The following is a 12,853-nucleotide window of genomic DNA, read 5'->3' as shown; positions in this document are numbered from 1 at the left end:
AACCGGTATCGACGAGGGTGACCGTTGCGACATCTTCGATAAACCCATCAATGACATTGGCAGGTAAAGGAGGAGGACTTCGGCATGTCCGCACTTGCGCAGTTCTTGCCTCGGGAACTGCGACATCTAGTTTCCCTCTTCGTTAGAGACGGGTCGTCGACGCATAGGGGAAAGCGATCGGCGACGTGGGGAGGGTAACTGGAGGCGTTCGAAGCGAAGACGGCGATCAGTCTGGGAGCGAGCTGGTGATGGGTCGAAGGGTCCGTAAGGCGCATTTGGAACAGGCGGCACTCGGCTGTCATCATCGAACGCCTGCGGTCGGCGGCGGCAGAACCTTGCGACATGACCGGGATACCCACATGCGAAGCATATAGTGCGATTGTCCGGCGTACGCCACGGTTTATCGATGGCAGTGGTGGTCCAGGGGACGGGAGGGGGAGGGCGATGCACAGGATGCTGGAAGCGACGCACGGGCACACTGCGAGGGGCTATTACACCAACCATAGCATAAGTGACTGGTGTAGTCACGACAACCTGGTGATGAACAGGCGGCAGCGCTTCCGCGACCTCTTCAAAGATGACGTTACGGAGATGAGACGGCAAAGTGCTGGCAGACTAACTGACGGACACCAGAGATGGCTGTCGTGCGACTTCTTCGCGGACGAAATCCTTGATTTGGGTTATCAGGGAGGCTCGTTCGGGGCCGGTGGTCAGGCTGCAGAGTGACGCCGCATTTGGTGTGGGATGTCGCCTTGTCAGAGCTCGCTGCTTACGCAATTCATCATAGCTGTGGCACAAGCTGATAACGTTGCCAACAGTGCACGGGTCCTTGGCCAGAAGCATCTGGAACGCGGCATCATCGATTCCCTTCATGAGGTGCTTGATCTTTTCCGCTTCCGTCATGGCAGCGCTCACACGCCTGCACAAATCGAGAACGTCTCCTATATAGCTGGTGAATGTCTTACCCGTGTTCCGTGCGCGTGTAGGCAAACGCTTCTCGGCTCGGAGTTTCCTGACGGCGGGTTAGTAATACTTCTGTAATCGACGTCTTGAACGCCGACCACGTTCGGATATCCCTCTCATAATTTCTGAACCAGAGACTAGCCACGCCGACGAGGTAGAATAATACGTTAAGCCAGCTTGTCCGAGTCGTTCCATTTGTTGTGAACGCTCACCCGATCGTAAGATGACAGCCACTCTTCAACGTCGCTGTTGCCGGTTCCGCTGAAGATGGGAGGCTCCTGCTGGCGAACGGTGCCAGCGCAAGGGACGGGTGTCGATGGAAGAGTCTGCAGGTCGGCGTCCGGCACGGCAGAGGGTAGCGTCCGAGAACGGAATTCCAGGATGGTAGAGTGGAACGTTACCCCGCACGGCTCCACCCCTTGTAAAGGAGATTTATCGAGGTTCGTAGCGACCGTCGGTTCTAGGATACACCGATCACAGTCCCCTAGCTCCAGCCTCTGCTGCGCGCTTGATGCTGCCGATGCTGCTGACTCTGCGCTCACGTTCGTTATCTTCCTTACAATATATATATATATATATATATATATATATATATATATATATATGATTCTGGAATCCCGTCGTATCTGTTAGTATACCCGTGTTCATCATTGCTGTTTCTTTTCCTAACGTTTCCTTACGCCGTTATTCTTCTCCCACAGGACCTCAAATGGCGTAAGGAAAATGGCGTCGACGACATACTAAGCAGCTACAAGATACCGGAAGTACGTTTTCTGCTATGATAAATAGTTGCCATGCATGTAGTGGCCGATGTTCCTAAATTTACTGTGCGATACCTTGGTGAGCCAGCTAGTGCGTTTCTGTGGGTGCATTGCATCCATGCTCTCCATGGTTCCTTGTGTGATTTGTGCTTATACGAGCATGCAGTCAGTAATGCTAGCTGTAATTAATCGCACGTGATCTTCACTTTCTGATCTTAAACGGGACCGTTCAGTCTACGCTTGTCGCCGTGATTAAGCTACAGTTTGGCGCCTCTCAACCCGCCGTGGTTGCTCAGTGGCTATGGTGTTGGGCTGCTGAGCAATAGGTCGCGGGATCGAATAACGGCCACGGCGGCCGCATTTCGATGGAGGCGAAATGCGAAAACACCAGTGTACTTAGATTTACGTGCACGTTAAAGAACCCCAGGTGCTCAAAATTTCCGGAGTCCTCCACTACGGCGTGCCTCATAATCAGGAAGTGCATTTTGGCACGTAAAACCCCACAGTTTAAAATTTTTGGCGCCTATAAATAGGATCAGCTTGTACCGAGACATACGCAACTTATGGAGCTATTACGAGCGACAATATTTCTTTGATAAAACGACAAAATGTATCTTTGTGGCTGTACACGCATTCTTATCTTGCTATTTACGGATTGTTTGTTAGATATTGGCACGTATTCAGCGACGACGCTTTTATTAAATGGGGTTAAATAAATTGAGACCCCGCTTCTTACTTATCAGCCACAGTTTCATTACTTTTGTAACGATACAATTTTCAATCGGCGTCCGAAAAATGTACAGTATGCTCATTTCCCTGCCGATGAGAGATCGTTGCTACCCGTAAACTGGACGTAGAGGAAGTTAAATTGCATATATAAAAAAATTAGGAGTAGAAATATAGATCTAGCCGATGGATGCTTCCTGAGCTATATAGTTCTGTTAGCTAACGTGCGACTAATCAACGTGCTTACGTTACCGCAGCTGGTGAAGGAGAATTTTCCAGGCGTAATACTTCACCCGTGCAAGGACGGACGGCCGATGTGGCTTATTCCAGCAGGAATCGACTTGAAAGGTAACTCTCTACCTTGGCCTTGTTCAATGTAACCCTACGATTCTAAGCTCGAGGAGCGACGGGGGTCAATAAACCTACGGACTAAACGGATTAATTAATTATACCACCTTTAACACTTTTCTACTTTCACGCCCGCAGCGACATTAAAGGCAGCCTCTACCTAACGGGTAATACAAATATGATAAAATATAATTGAAGTATAAGTTACAATTTAACAAGAACATGACTTACACTTTCAACTCATATTTCCTTCTTATTGTTGTTCGAGTGCCCTCTTGACTGTCGTTGGTTTATTTTTATCTTTTCTGTATTTCTATCGCTACTACACGTGCCTTAACCTCTGTTGTTGTAAGCTGTCAGCATTTTGTGTCAGTACAGTACTGCACAAACAGATCCTGCGTGTATCTTCTGTCATATCCTGTGCCGTGAAACAACAAAAAAGTCAACTCCACAGAAGCAATTCATATGCCCCAAAAACGGCGACTGGTTTACTTGCAACACAGGTCAAGCAAGCTCACAATCTATTGGCGCTGATGTACCGTAAACTGAAACCTTGGTGTTAACAATGGCACTGGCATTGAAGGCTGGGATGGCTAATGCATAGACAAGATGACGTGCATAGGATAACAAAACGATAACGCAAGAGGAATCACGGCCGGCGCGTGATTTGCCCGTATCGTCATTAGTTTGGCTGCATTGCCCTATTGGTATCAATGAGAGACGACGTTGAGGGTAGCCACGTCGGCCTTATTTGTATGGCATCTTCTACTTTGTTGTAGCGCGGGACGAACGACAGGGACACAGAAAGGCACACAAGAGAAACGCGCAGCGACGTGTGTTTGTCCAATCTGCCTGTCCGTTTTCTTGACGTTCTGCCCACGCTACAACAAAGTCCAAGACGGCGCTGAACTTCTGTGCGTTCATTTAGCTGACTCAAATCCTAAATTACAAGACTGTTCGCCTTATGACGACATTTTGTGCATCGTGCAGCACTTGTGGCGGCCCTGACCCCAGCCGTTGTGCTGCGACACTGCATCTACATGCTGGAATATACGGAATCACTGAAACGATCCGAATCAAAAGGGGTGAGCCAAGACTAATAACCGGACTCTCTGCAATTATTGCGTGTGGTGGGCCTGTTCAACGGCACAACTCTACAATGACTTTAAGGAAAATGATCATTGCAATATATGAGTCATAGTGTAGCTTTTTCCATTTATTTAACTCTTCTGTCTCTCTCGCTCACTCACCCTATTATTGAAAATGAATATATCTCCGTGACATTACTTGAAAGCTAAAGTGCATAGCTTTGTCTTCATAGGTCAATTTGCTTCCTCTCATTTTTTTTTCTTTTTTGAAGGCAGCAGCAGAAATGGAGACCCACTACCTGGTTATTGACGATGAAAATTTCGCCCTTCGTCAGGTCTACAGCTGGCAGGGTAAGCAGCAGCGGAGCTTGATAGATGCCAGTAAAATCTTCGCTCCAAGTCCAGCATTTCTTTCTCTGCTTGTGCGTGCCTGTGTATACGCATTACGTATACTGGACTGCATTACAGTACGAACCGTGGAATGCGACAAAAAGCTGAATGTGTCCGCAATCTCGCATTGCTGCCCGGTATCCTGACTCCCAGCCTGTAAATATATGCAAACAACGTAGGCCACCGTTTTACGGGCTACGGTCGCAAATTACTCACAAATTTCTTTTCTCAGGCTCAGCTGTTCGTGAACATTCGGTTGACTGTACGCGCACGCACGCGAGTTTGTGCGAGCGGGGGGAGGGAGGGAGGGTAGAATGGCACGCCAGAGATTTCACGCACAATCTAAGAGGCGGCTGCAGCCTCATCTGCTAGAATAACGGATTGTCTCATACTAGACTATCTTCAATGACTGACGTACACCCCGACTCCAAAAGTTCCAATAAGATCACTCTGATTGCGCCCTGAGTACAAGATTATTGTACTCTTCGTATCGGATTAATGGATCCACGAGAACTTCCCTACTTTGAGCTGCATAAGAGCAAACTAGCAACTTCGCAGAATCAGTTTCCAGTGCTCTCTTTGTTCATATGTATGGGCATCAAATGTTGTAGGCTAGACTCATTCAAGAGCTAAGGAGTAGCCGGTGCCTTAAATTGTGCGTCAACATCCCCTTATATCATATCACTTAAAAACAAAGCAGACACGGAACATATCTTACGTCGCAATTTTTGTGGCTGTCAGGACACTGTATCCCTTGTTGCTAATTTGCTCCTTGGCAGTGCAGCCGTAAAGACCATCACGGACATTCTGCAAACAATGGAGGACCACTTCCCCGAGTGTCTAGAGAAGTGTATTATTATAAACGGTGAGTACGCGCATAAGTATGCCGACACATGGCTTTCTTTTTCACGTTGGCTTTTGCTCTGCTCTCTTTCTCTGTTACCTATAGACCAACTTGATACCAAATATCGTGATTTAGGAGCTACCGCTATATGAACGTCACTGATTGCGTGACAAGATACCCAGCAACTAACCGATTCCCAAACAAGGGCTAGCAGTTTAATTAAGTACAAACAGCAGGTAGCGGTAGACACGTCTCTTCTTAGCTACCTGGTGCGTGATTATTGCACAGCGGAAAGCCTATAGGAGGAGACACAAGCAAGGCGTCTAATCGCTGGCTGCCAATTTCAGTATTTATTGCCTGATGATTTTTGGTGTTTTCGTGGCTCCTTTCGCATACACGTACCATGCCTTTATTAAAGATTTCACTTGCTACCAGAGATTACATTGTGCTAGGAAACATGTTGGAATAAAATAACATGTCGCAGCTGTGTGCCTTCAGTGATCTTTTCGCTCAGTTCTTGACATATTTAATAGCAGGCCTGTAAGTTCGTACAAGTACAGTTTGAGGCGTGCTCACATACCGTACTGTCATTGTGTTCGAGTCTGATCATCGACTAACAAGCTACAATGGTTTTAAGGCAGCTGGCAGGACCGTAGTTCTCGAGCTGCAATCAACCTATTTATGAACTACAATCCGCTCATTGAATAAACCCTGGTTTTTCAATTGGAATTCTGCCACTCTCAGTCGTTTAACAACATAGACCTTGTAAGCAACCACAAAGCTTATAAACCGTGCAAGGAACCGAGTCCTTACGAGAAAAACGTTTTAGTGATATCGACATTGCCTGCGACAAGCTGATGGACTTCCTCGCGCAGTGCCCCCCTTTTTCCCCATCACGTGGAAGCTGATGCAGCCCTTCTTGACACAGAGGACGATCGACAAAGTGGAAATCTTCGCAAAAGGTGAATATAACGATATCCACGCTGGTTTCCGCCTAGGTGTGCGGTATCAGGGTGCTACACTAATGGCAGTACCTGCGCAGCAGGCTAGAGCCATTATACGTGATAACTTTTGACGAGTTTGTTTTCATACCGTCATCAATTACTGCCACCGTCTATCATGAAGGACTGCGGAAATTCACATATAGATTTCTGCCTAACGAGCCTCATCAGCCACTATCATGCTAACGTTAGTCATTTACTATAGGCACGTCAGTAGGAGTGGAAATGTCGATCTTCGTATGCTCTTCTGGGAGCTTCCTACTAAATATTCCTTAGAGACACAAAAGATGACACAAAGGACAACCGCAATACAAAGACACAATAGACACAATAGACACAAAGGGCAACCGCTAGACCTATATGAGTAAACTTTGTTGCACTTGAAGAAAAAAAAAAGACATGTTAAATTTTCGATCAATGCTCGGAATTTTTTTTAAGTTCCCCAAAATTGCTAACTTTCAAGAAAGATTGGAACACGTAGCTTGCAAATCAGTAACTATGCACCAAAAAACAAATATGGCAGTCCTGTAAACTGCATTTGTTAGAACATCTAAAGTGGGCCAATCTGGTAAATGAATTAACAACTTACGGGAAATGTTTGCAACGTTTGCAAAGGTTTTGCATAAGTCCTACTCAGAAATTGGTGGTATATTTCAGAGCACTGTGTACTACATCAATTTTTCCGCTATACGTATATAATAAGGGTAGTTTACAGAATTTTGATAACTGTCTTTTTGCTGAGCTACAAAGTTGTGAACCTAATACCTCTAATTTTTGAAATTTTGTAATTCTCAGCACTTTCTGTAAAAAATATTCACGGCATAAATAAGAACTCCGCTTTTCACAGTGAGTATATTTCAACTTTTCTTTTTAAATGCAGGAGACCATCAATATTGCGGAGTAGTCGCCGAGAAAAAACGATTTCTCCGTTTCATGCATTTTAATAAGAGCTCCCGAGCTAATGATTTCTCTTAAAATTGGGCAATGCTTTGTGGATTCCATCGTAGCGGACGCCTGGAAGGAGCGGCTGGTGGACATCGTTGGCGCAGCCTCCCTTCCCGCCCACTGGGGAGGGGACATGGTCGGCCCTGACGGAGATCCCCGATGCAGGCACATGGTCAGTGCTCCTGACTACTCTTTGCACAGGCCAGTAAGATTCACGTGCATGCCGCAACTAATTTGCTGTGTCATTAACAAGTAATAGTAGAAACACGTTGTAAGGCGACCTGGTGCGAGTTGCCCATGTTAGCTTTCAGCAACGAATACAATAGCAAACTGAGTTGTCATCGTTATTGTCTTCGTATTATATTTTTCTATTGCGCTGAAAGCTAACGTTAACCAAGTACTGTTACTCACGTCTGAGTCGTTAACGAAATTGAAGGGAAGCCAATCACGAATATGTGAAGAAAACATGTTCTTGAGACTCCACATCTAAGTATGAATTAGTGCCTCCCACGCAATGTGAATAGCAGCTATACGCGTCAAGAACACTTGTTATCGACATCTCCACGTTTCAGAAAAAGCTCTATCGTCGTCTTTGCTGCTCTTTTTTGATATGGCTTTACCCTGGATCACAAGCAGCTGTTTTTACAATGCTTGTTTTAATACATGGTTCGCGCACTATCAACTGAACACTTGACGAATTTTAGCACCTTAATGGCAGTCAAGTGGAAAGAGATCGCTGGGCCCACTTAAACTCTCACAGAATAAGAACCAACTGCGTCCAGCGGGCTGTGACTTCTTAAATCAAATGACGTTAATATCTAAGCATGCGCACTCACGCACACAGACTTGGTGTCTTTTAGTGACGCATCCGAAGAAACCTCGACAACAGTGGTACAATCTGGTAGAATACACCTGAATAATGAAAAGCAAAGCAAACTGAATGACAGACGGCTCGAAGCCTCCACGCCGCGCAAATTATATGAATGAATAACTATAATCGTAGTTGCTCAAGATATGCGCCACTGGAGGAATCTAAGCTTCGTAGCTTCGCGCGACGCTCAGGTGGTTGACAATTTTAACTTTTCGTGCAAATGTATACTGAAGCAGTGTTTTGACAAAAGGACCATACTGCTAAATGTGGAAGTTTCTTAGTAAGGTTATTTTAGGCATATGTTATAAAAAGTAGGCGCTTTAAGTATTGCGTCGTGTTACTAAGACAAGAACGAACAGGCAAAGACAATTAACCGATGAATGTTCATGAATTGTCACGGCATAGACCTTTGCGCCAACATATAAGCAGATTCTGCGCGCTTTGGTTGAATGCCTATTCATATCTTGTCGCCACGTACGCTGCTGTTATTGTCTTTTTTTATGACTGGTTTTAACGCCACAAAGCAATAGCGGAAACTATGAGAGACGCCGCAGTGGAGGCATGTGGATTCATTTCCATCTGCTATACAGGTCCTTAACTTGCGACCATAACTTGGTGATCGAGCATTTCTGCATTCCTCACGCACCAGAATGCGATCACTATAGCAAGGAAACGAATCCCCCTGAGCTCGTGATTATAGCTGTAGATCGCCGGCTCCACTTACGTGCTGCGGCAGTCGCGTCTTATTCTAAGCCTACGGGTTCATTGACGCGCAGAAGCTAGACTGCAACTCTCTAGCAGTACGTGTCCGTAAACCTTAAGCTCACTCATTTCATGTTAATGGTTCCCGTGTGCAGGTCAACTACGGTGGTCGCTTCAAAGAACGCCCAGATCGGCCGGCATGGTCTCTGTTCGACGAGCCGGGCGTCAAGAAGCAGACGATAGGTCGGCGGGACCGCTGGGAGCTGCAGGTGAACGTGTCGTGCCCGGGAGTGCAGCTCAGTTGGCGTTTCCAGACGGCCGCGGGAGACGTGGCCTTCGGATTGCGCATGTGCGATGGAGAATCTCTGCTGCCCCTCCGACGCATCGACGCAAGCGGTCAGATTCCACAGGAAGGCAGCTGGCACTGCGCGCGGGCCGGAACATGTACGAGCTTCCAAGTCCTTTGAAAAGTTGTTCCGTTTCTGAGGACCGGGGACCGCGTTCGCCAAACCTCTCTTACGTTGTTCCTTTACTCCGATGTTCGGGCGCTTATTGTTCGTGAGGCTCATTGGAATGGTAACGATAGGAACCACGAGGTCATGGCCGATCGTGAAGCATGCTTCCATCGGAGAAAGAGGAAGCAGGAAAAGGCTGGGAGGTTAACTAGACGGACGTCCGGTTTGCTACGCTGAACGGTGGAAAGAGAATGAGGGACTGAAAGAAAGAGAAGGTAAAGCGAAAAGACGAGAGAGTTTACGCTCATAGGAGTCGACACAAGGGGTTTGTAAGCGCCATCGAATGTCATTTCGCTTGAGGAAAATCTTCAGAACGCACGTAGCTTTCTGGGTTGATGATGGCTGAGTTCATGCACCCAGAATCGCGGTTAGTTATCGTTCATCGTTGGCACGTAGTTCAAGGCTAGCTGACCGGCACCTCTGTTATTGCCGTCCGTGCCACTTCTCCAGAACTGACTGCACTTAAAGCGCAAGCCATTCCGTTTAATTTGCCTTTACGCGCCGCAGCACGTTGAAATCCAGTATCATTATGCCTGGCTGTAGGAACACAAAGTCAACGGTGTAAAATGGCTTAGCTTAAGAAATGCCGGAGTGCTCGAAGTGCCAGAGCAGGTACAAAGAAACCTCGGCAAGCGAAGTGGTGGCAGCCTTTCCTGGAACCCACGTGACACACCGCACAGGAAAAGCGAAAAAAACAAAAGCTTTGCTCACTGCTGTAAAGGTCGGCCTATAGCCGTATCCGTAGCAAGCCAAGCTCCTTTATATTACGATAATGAAAGATTAAAAAAAGAACAAAAATTTTTTTTAGATATTAGCAGAAGTATACACAGTGCAAAATATTTATATATCTATATAGCGGTACATTATAATACATAGATCGATTGAAATTTATTTCCGATGTTCTAGTTCCCTTCTTTAAAACATGCGTGCATCTCCTTCTTCTGTTTACCATAGATATATCGTCGACAATGTGTGTAACAGGACGTGGTGAAAATGTAGTACGAAAATGATTAGGTGCCAGTATTTCGGAGAGACGTTACATTTACGTATGTCGTACACATGGGTATGAGAATCTGAACCTCCCAATGCCCAACATATCGTTTTTCGTACGCTGAGTTTGACGCCACCAAATGCTGACTTAAGAGCGGAGAAATTAATGCGACACCCACAGTAGCATTTCGGACGCGCCGTAACAAAGATTCAGTCGCGTATAGGTCAGTAAACCGATGACTTAATATTTATTTACTATGCTAAGTTATATTTCTGAGAAATGCCATCCGTATTCGTGTATTTGTATAAAAGGAAGATAGGCGACTTATGACACCAATTTGCTTCTAAAGAAGTAAAACAGCTTCTTTTTCTTTGTCGCAGTGACTTCTAACGCCACCGACGAGTTTACGTTGCGTGATTCTCATTCGCAATATGTTTGCAACGATAGCATTCTACGGATGCCAGCGCTAGGTTCCCACGCCGCGCCTGCATGCGGTGTTGGAATGGCTTCGCAAGCACATTGTGCACCTTCAAAGCGTCCACGAGGAAGTCCGCGTTGAGCTTTCGAAGCTAACCTCGGGACAATGAGCTCTAGCAAGACAATCTACTAGCTAAACAAGCCAGCACCGCACAGATCATTGCCCCACGCACTATCATTGCCCCACTTTAACGTATGTCATGTCCTCACTATCAAGTGCGCTTCAGAAAGATATTTACGAACTCCCCCACCGCATGGAGTGCACCCCCCCCCCTCCCTACCGTCACTCCGTTAGAGTTCCTCAGTTTCTACGAAATACCGCTTATAACGAAGTATAGTGCCTGTCCTACTGACTTCCCCATAACGACGGTCTACTGTGTCATATTGCGGCTTTAAGTCTTGCAAAGCAGCGACAATGCCTTGCTCACGGACCGAGTACATCACGTAGATAAGTCACAAATGTCGGCGCGACAGTTCAAGGACCGTATTTTGTCACTTTTTCTCTCCGCGTATGTTAATAAGTCGTGATACTATAATGTGTAGTTGTGTTACAGTAACGACGTATTTCGAATATGGGGTCGTCTTTCTATGTCTCGTGCAGACGTGCTCCAGTTCGACAACTCCTACAGCTGGATGACGGACAAGAAGCTGGCCTACGTCGTCAAAGTGCAGACGTCGGATGAGAGCCATGTGCCTTAGGATGTACCAAATAAATACATTTGTTTTGTGCGCTGGTTAACTGAACTCTAAGGAGAAAAGTAAGGCTGTACTGGACAATTATGCTTTGAAATAGCAAAAAAAAGCAAGTAACGAAAACTCGCTAGCATATCTGGAGAGAAAGCTCAGAACACCAGGAAATACACTAAAGCAGGACAAGCGGCAACGCCACCTCGAAGTTGTCGCACCAGCCAGCTCCCTATTACGTCACTTTGACAGAGCCTCCTCGGGCCCAGTTTATTGTTAATCAATAAAAACTCCTTACATTGTGTTTTAAACTAACCCAAGAGTCCGCCTTTTTCTTGTGCTAAAGCTGCCCGAATACCAACAAGCTAGAAACCTTAACCTACGATATCGTAATTTTTGTTTGCGGCCCCCCTTTAGCTTGGTAAAAATAGGACTAAATATTAATTAATTCACTCACTCATGCACTGGTTCTTACGTCTCAAAACAGCACGGTCTAAAGCAAGCTATATTTTAACTTGTTAGATTAACGTGCAATAACGGTGTTGAACCGCGGCACCACGCAAGCGTCGTTTCCATGGCCGAGCGTCTAACCCAGATGCTGGGATCAACAATGAAGTGCTGTATCTCTCCAACATCTGTGCGACTGTGAATTTTCTATTTCACTGCCACTGAATGACTTATCGTTAGTTATTTAAACTCACACATAAACAATCACACAGAGAAAAAGAGAAAGGGCTAGGAATTGTCTCCTGAAAGGAACAGAACACCACAGCCGCCTGCTTCAAGAGGAGGGAAAAAAAGAAAGAGAGGGAAAGAGGAAGGCACGTCACAACACATCACGTCATGCAAACAGTATGTGCACTATCCACAGACGAGAGTCTGGACCCGGGGTTTAGAAGAATTATAGTACAACTTTGTGAGCCTTCTAGATCGAGTTGCCGCACGACCTTTCGGAAATAAATAATTGATGGCATATTGGGAAACAAGTCCTGAATGAACCAATAAAGAACAAACGAAAATACGCAGTGTATCGGGACATCTACGGTTTCCCGTATGTCACATCTGTGACGTAGGTGAAACAAATGCTGAGCTAGATAGCACCGTACGATCAGCAAATAAAGTTGGTAGGGGCACAGATGCCGAAAATAAGACTTTTTTTTTTTATCTGTCAGTGTTTTGAGTTCACGACCAGAAAACGCTCAATCTGACTAGTTCTCCTTGTTAGGTGAAAATTCGCGTGTTATCGGGCACAGAGAGTACGACACGTACTTCTATCCTGATATATAGGCTTCATCGCTACCATGTCACCGTATTTATATGAAGCTTGCGATTATGTTTCCCGGTGTGATAGGAGTCTGGACTATTTGAATGGCGCGGCCGAATGCGCGTGACTGCTGTGGGGCGGCGACGGACGAAGAGGAAGAAGAGGGCCGGTGTCTGGGCTGGGGCGGCAGCCATTTATTCTTTTTGAACCCACTGCCGCCCGATTCATGGCCAATCCCCCGTAGTGGGTTGCGCTATATCTACAGGCTCCAAACCAAACCAAA

At 46.2% G+C, this 12,853-nt stretch overlaps 2 protein-coding genes across 3 annotated transcripts in view; both read left to right on the top strand.

Annotated features, from left to right (window-relative positions):
* Window positions 1–12,853, top strand: part of LOC140212798 (SEC14-like protein 2) — a 73,280-nt gene that overhangs the window by 24,513 nt on the left and 35,914 nt on the right. The window lies entirely within an intron of this gene.
* On the top strand, window positions 1,671–11,604 carry LOC126521998 (SEC14-like protein 4). Its single transcript, XM_055066209.2, has 9 exons — window positions 1,671–1,727; window positions 2,708–2,798; window positions 3,789–3,883; window positions 4,159–4,237; window positions 5,061–5,141; window positions 5,996–6,082; window positions 7,129–7,238; window positions 8,795–9,083; window positions 11,224–11,604. The coding sequence occupies exons 2-9, from the start codon at window positions 2,765–2,767 to the stop codon at window positions 11,319–11,321; spliced, it is 873 nt and encodes a 290-aa protein (XP_054922184.1). The 5' UTR covers window positions 1,671–1,727; window positions 2,708–2,764; the 3' UTR covers window positions 11,322–11,604.

This window comes from Dermacentor andersoni, chromosome 6 (genome assembly GCF_023375885.2).
Source record: "Dermacentor andersoni chromosome 6, qqDerAnde1_hic_scaffold, whole genome shotgun sequence".
Taxonomy (NCBI): domain Eukaryota; kingdom Metazoa; phylum Arthropoda; class Arachnida; order Ixodida; family Ixodidae; genus Dermacentor; species Dermacentor andersoni.
Note: the sequence above shows the minus strand (reverse complement) of the source record. Positions and strands in the feature narration are given on the sequence as shown.

Coding starts and splice junctions, on each gene's coding strand:
- LOC126521998 (XM_055066209.2), top strand. CDS start 2,765: ATGTGGCTTATTCCAGCAGGAATCGACTTGAAAG. Junction 3,884..4,158: donor AACGATCCGAATCAAAAGGG/GTGAGCCAAGAC, acceptor TCTTTTTTGAAG/GCAGCAGCAGAAATGGAGAC. Junction 7,239..8,794: donor ATCCCCGATGCAGGCACATG/GTCAGTGCTCCT, acceptor TCCCGTGTGCAG/GTCAACTACGGTGGTCGCTT.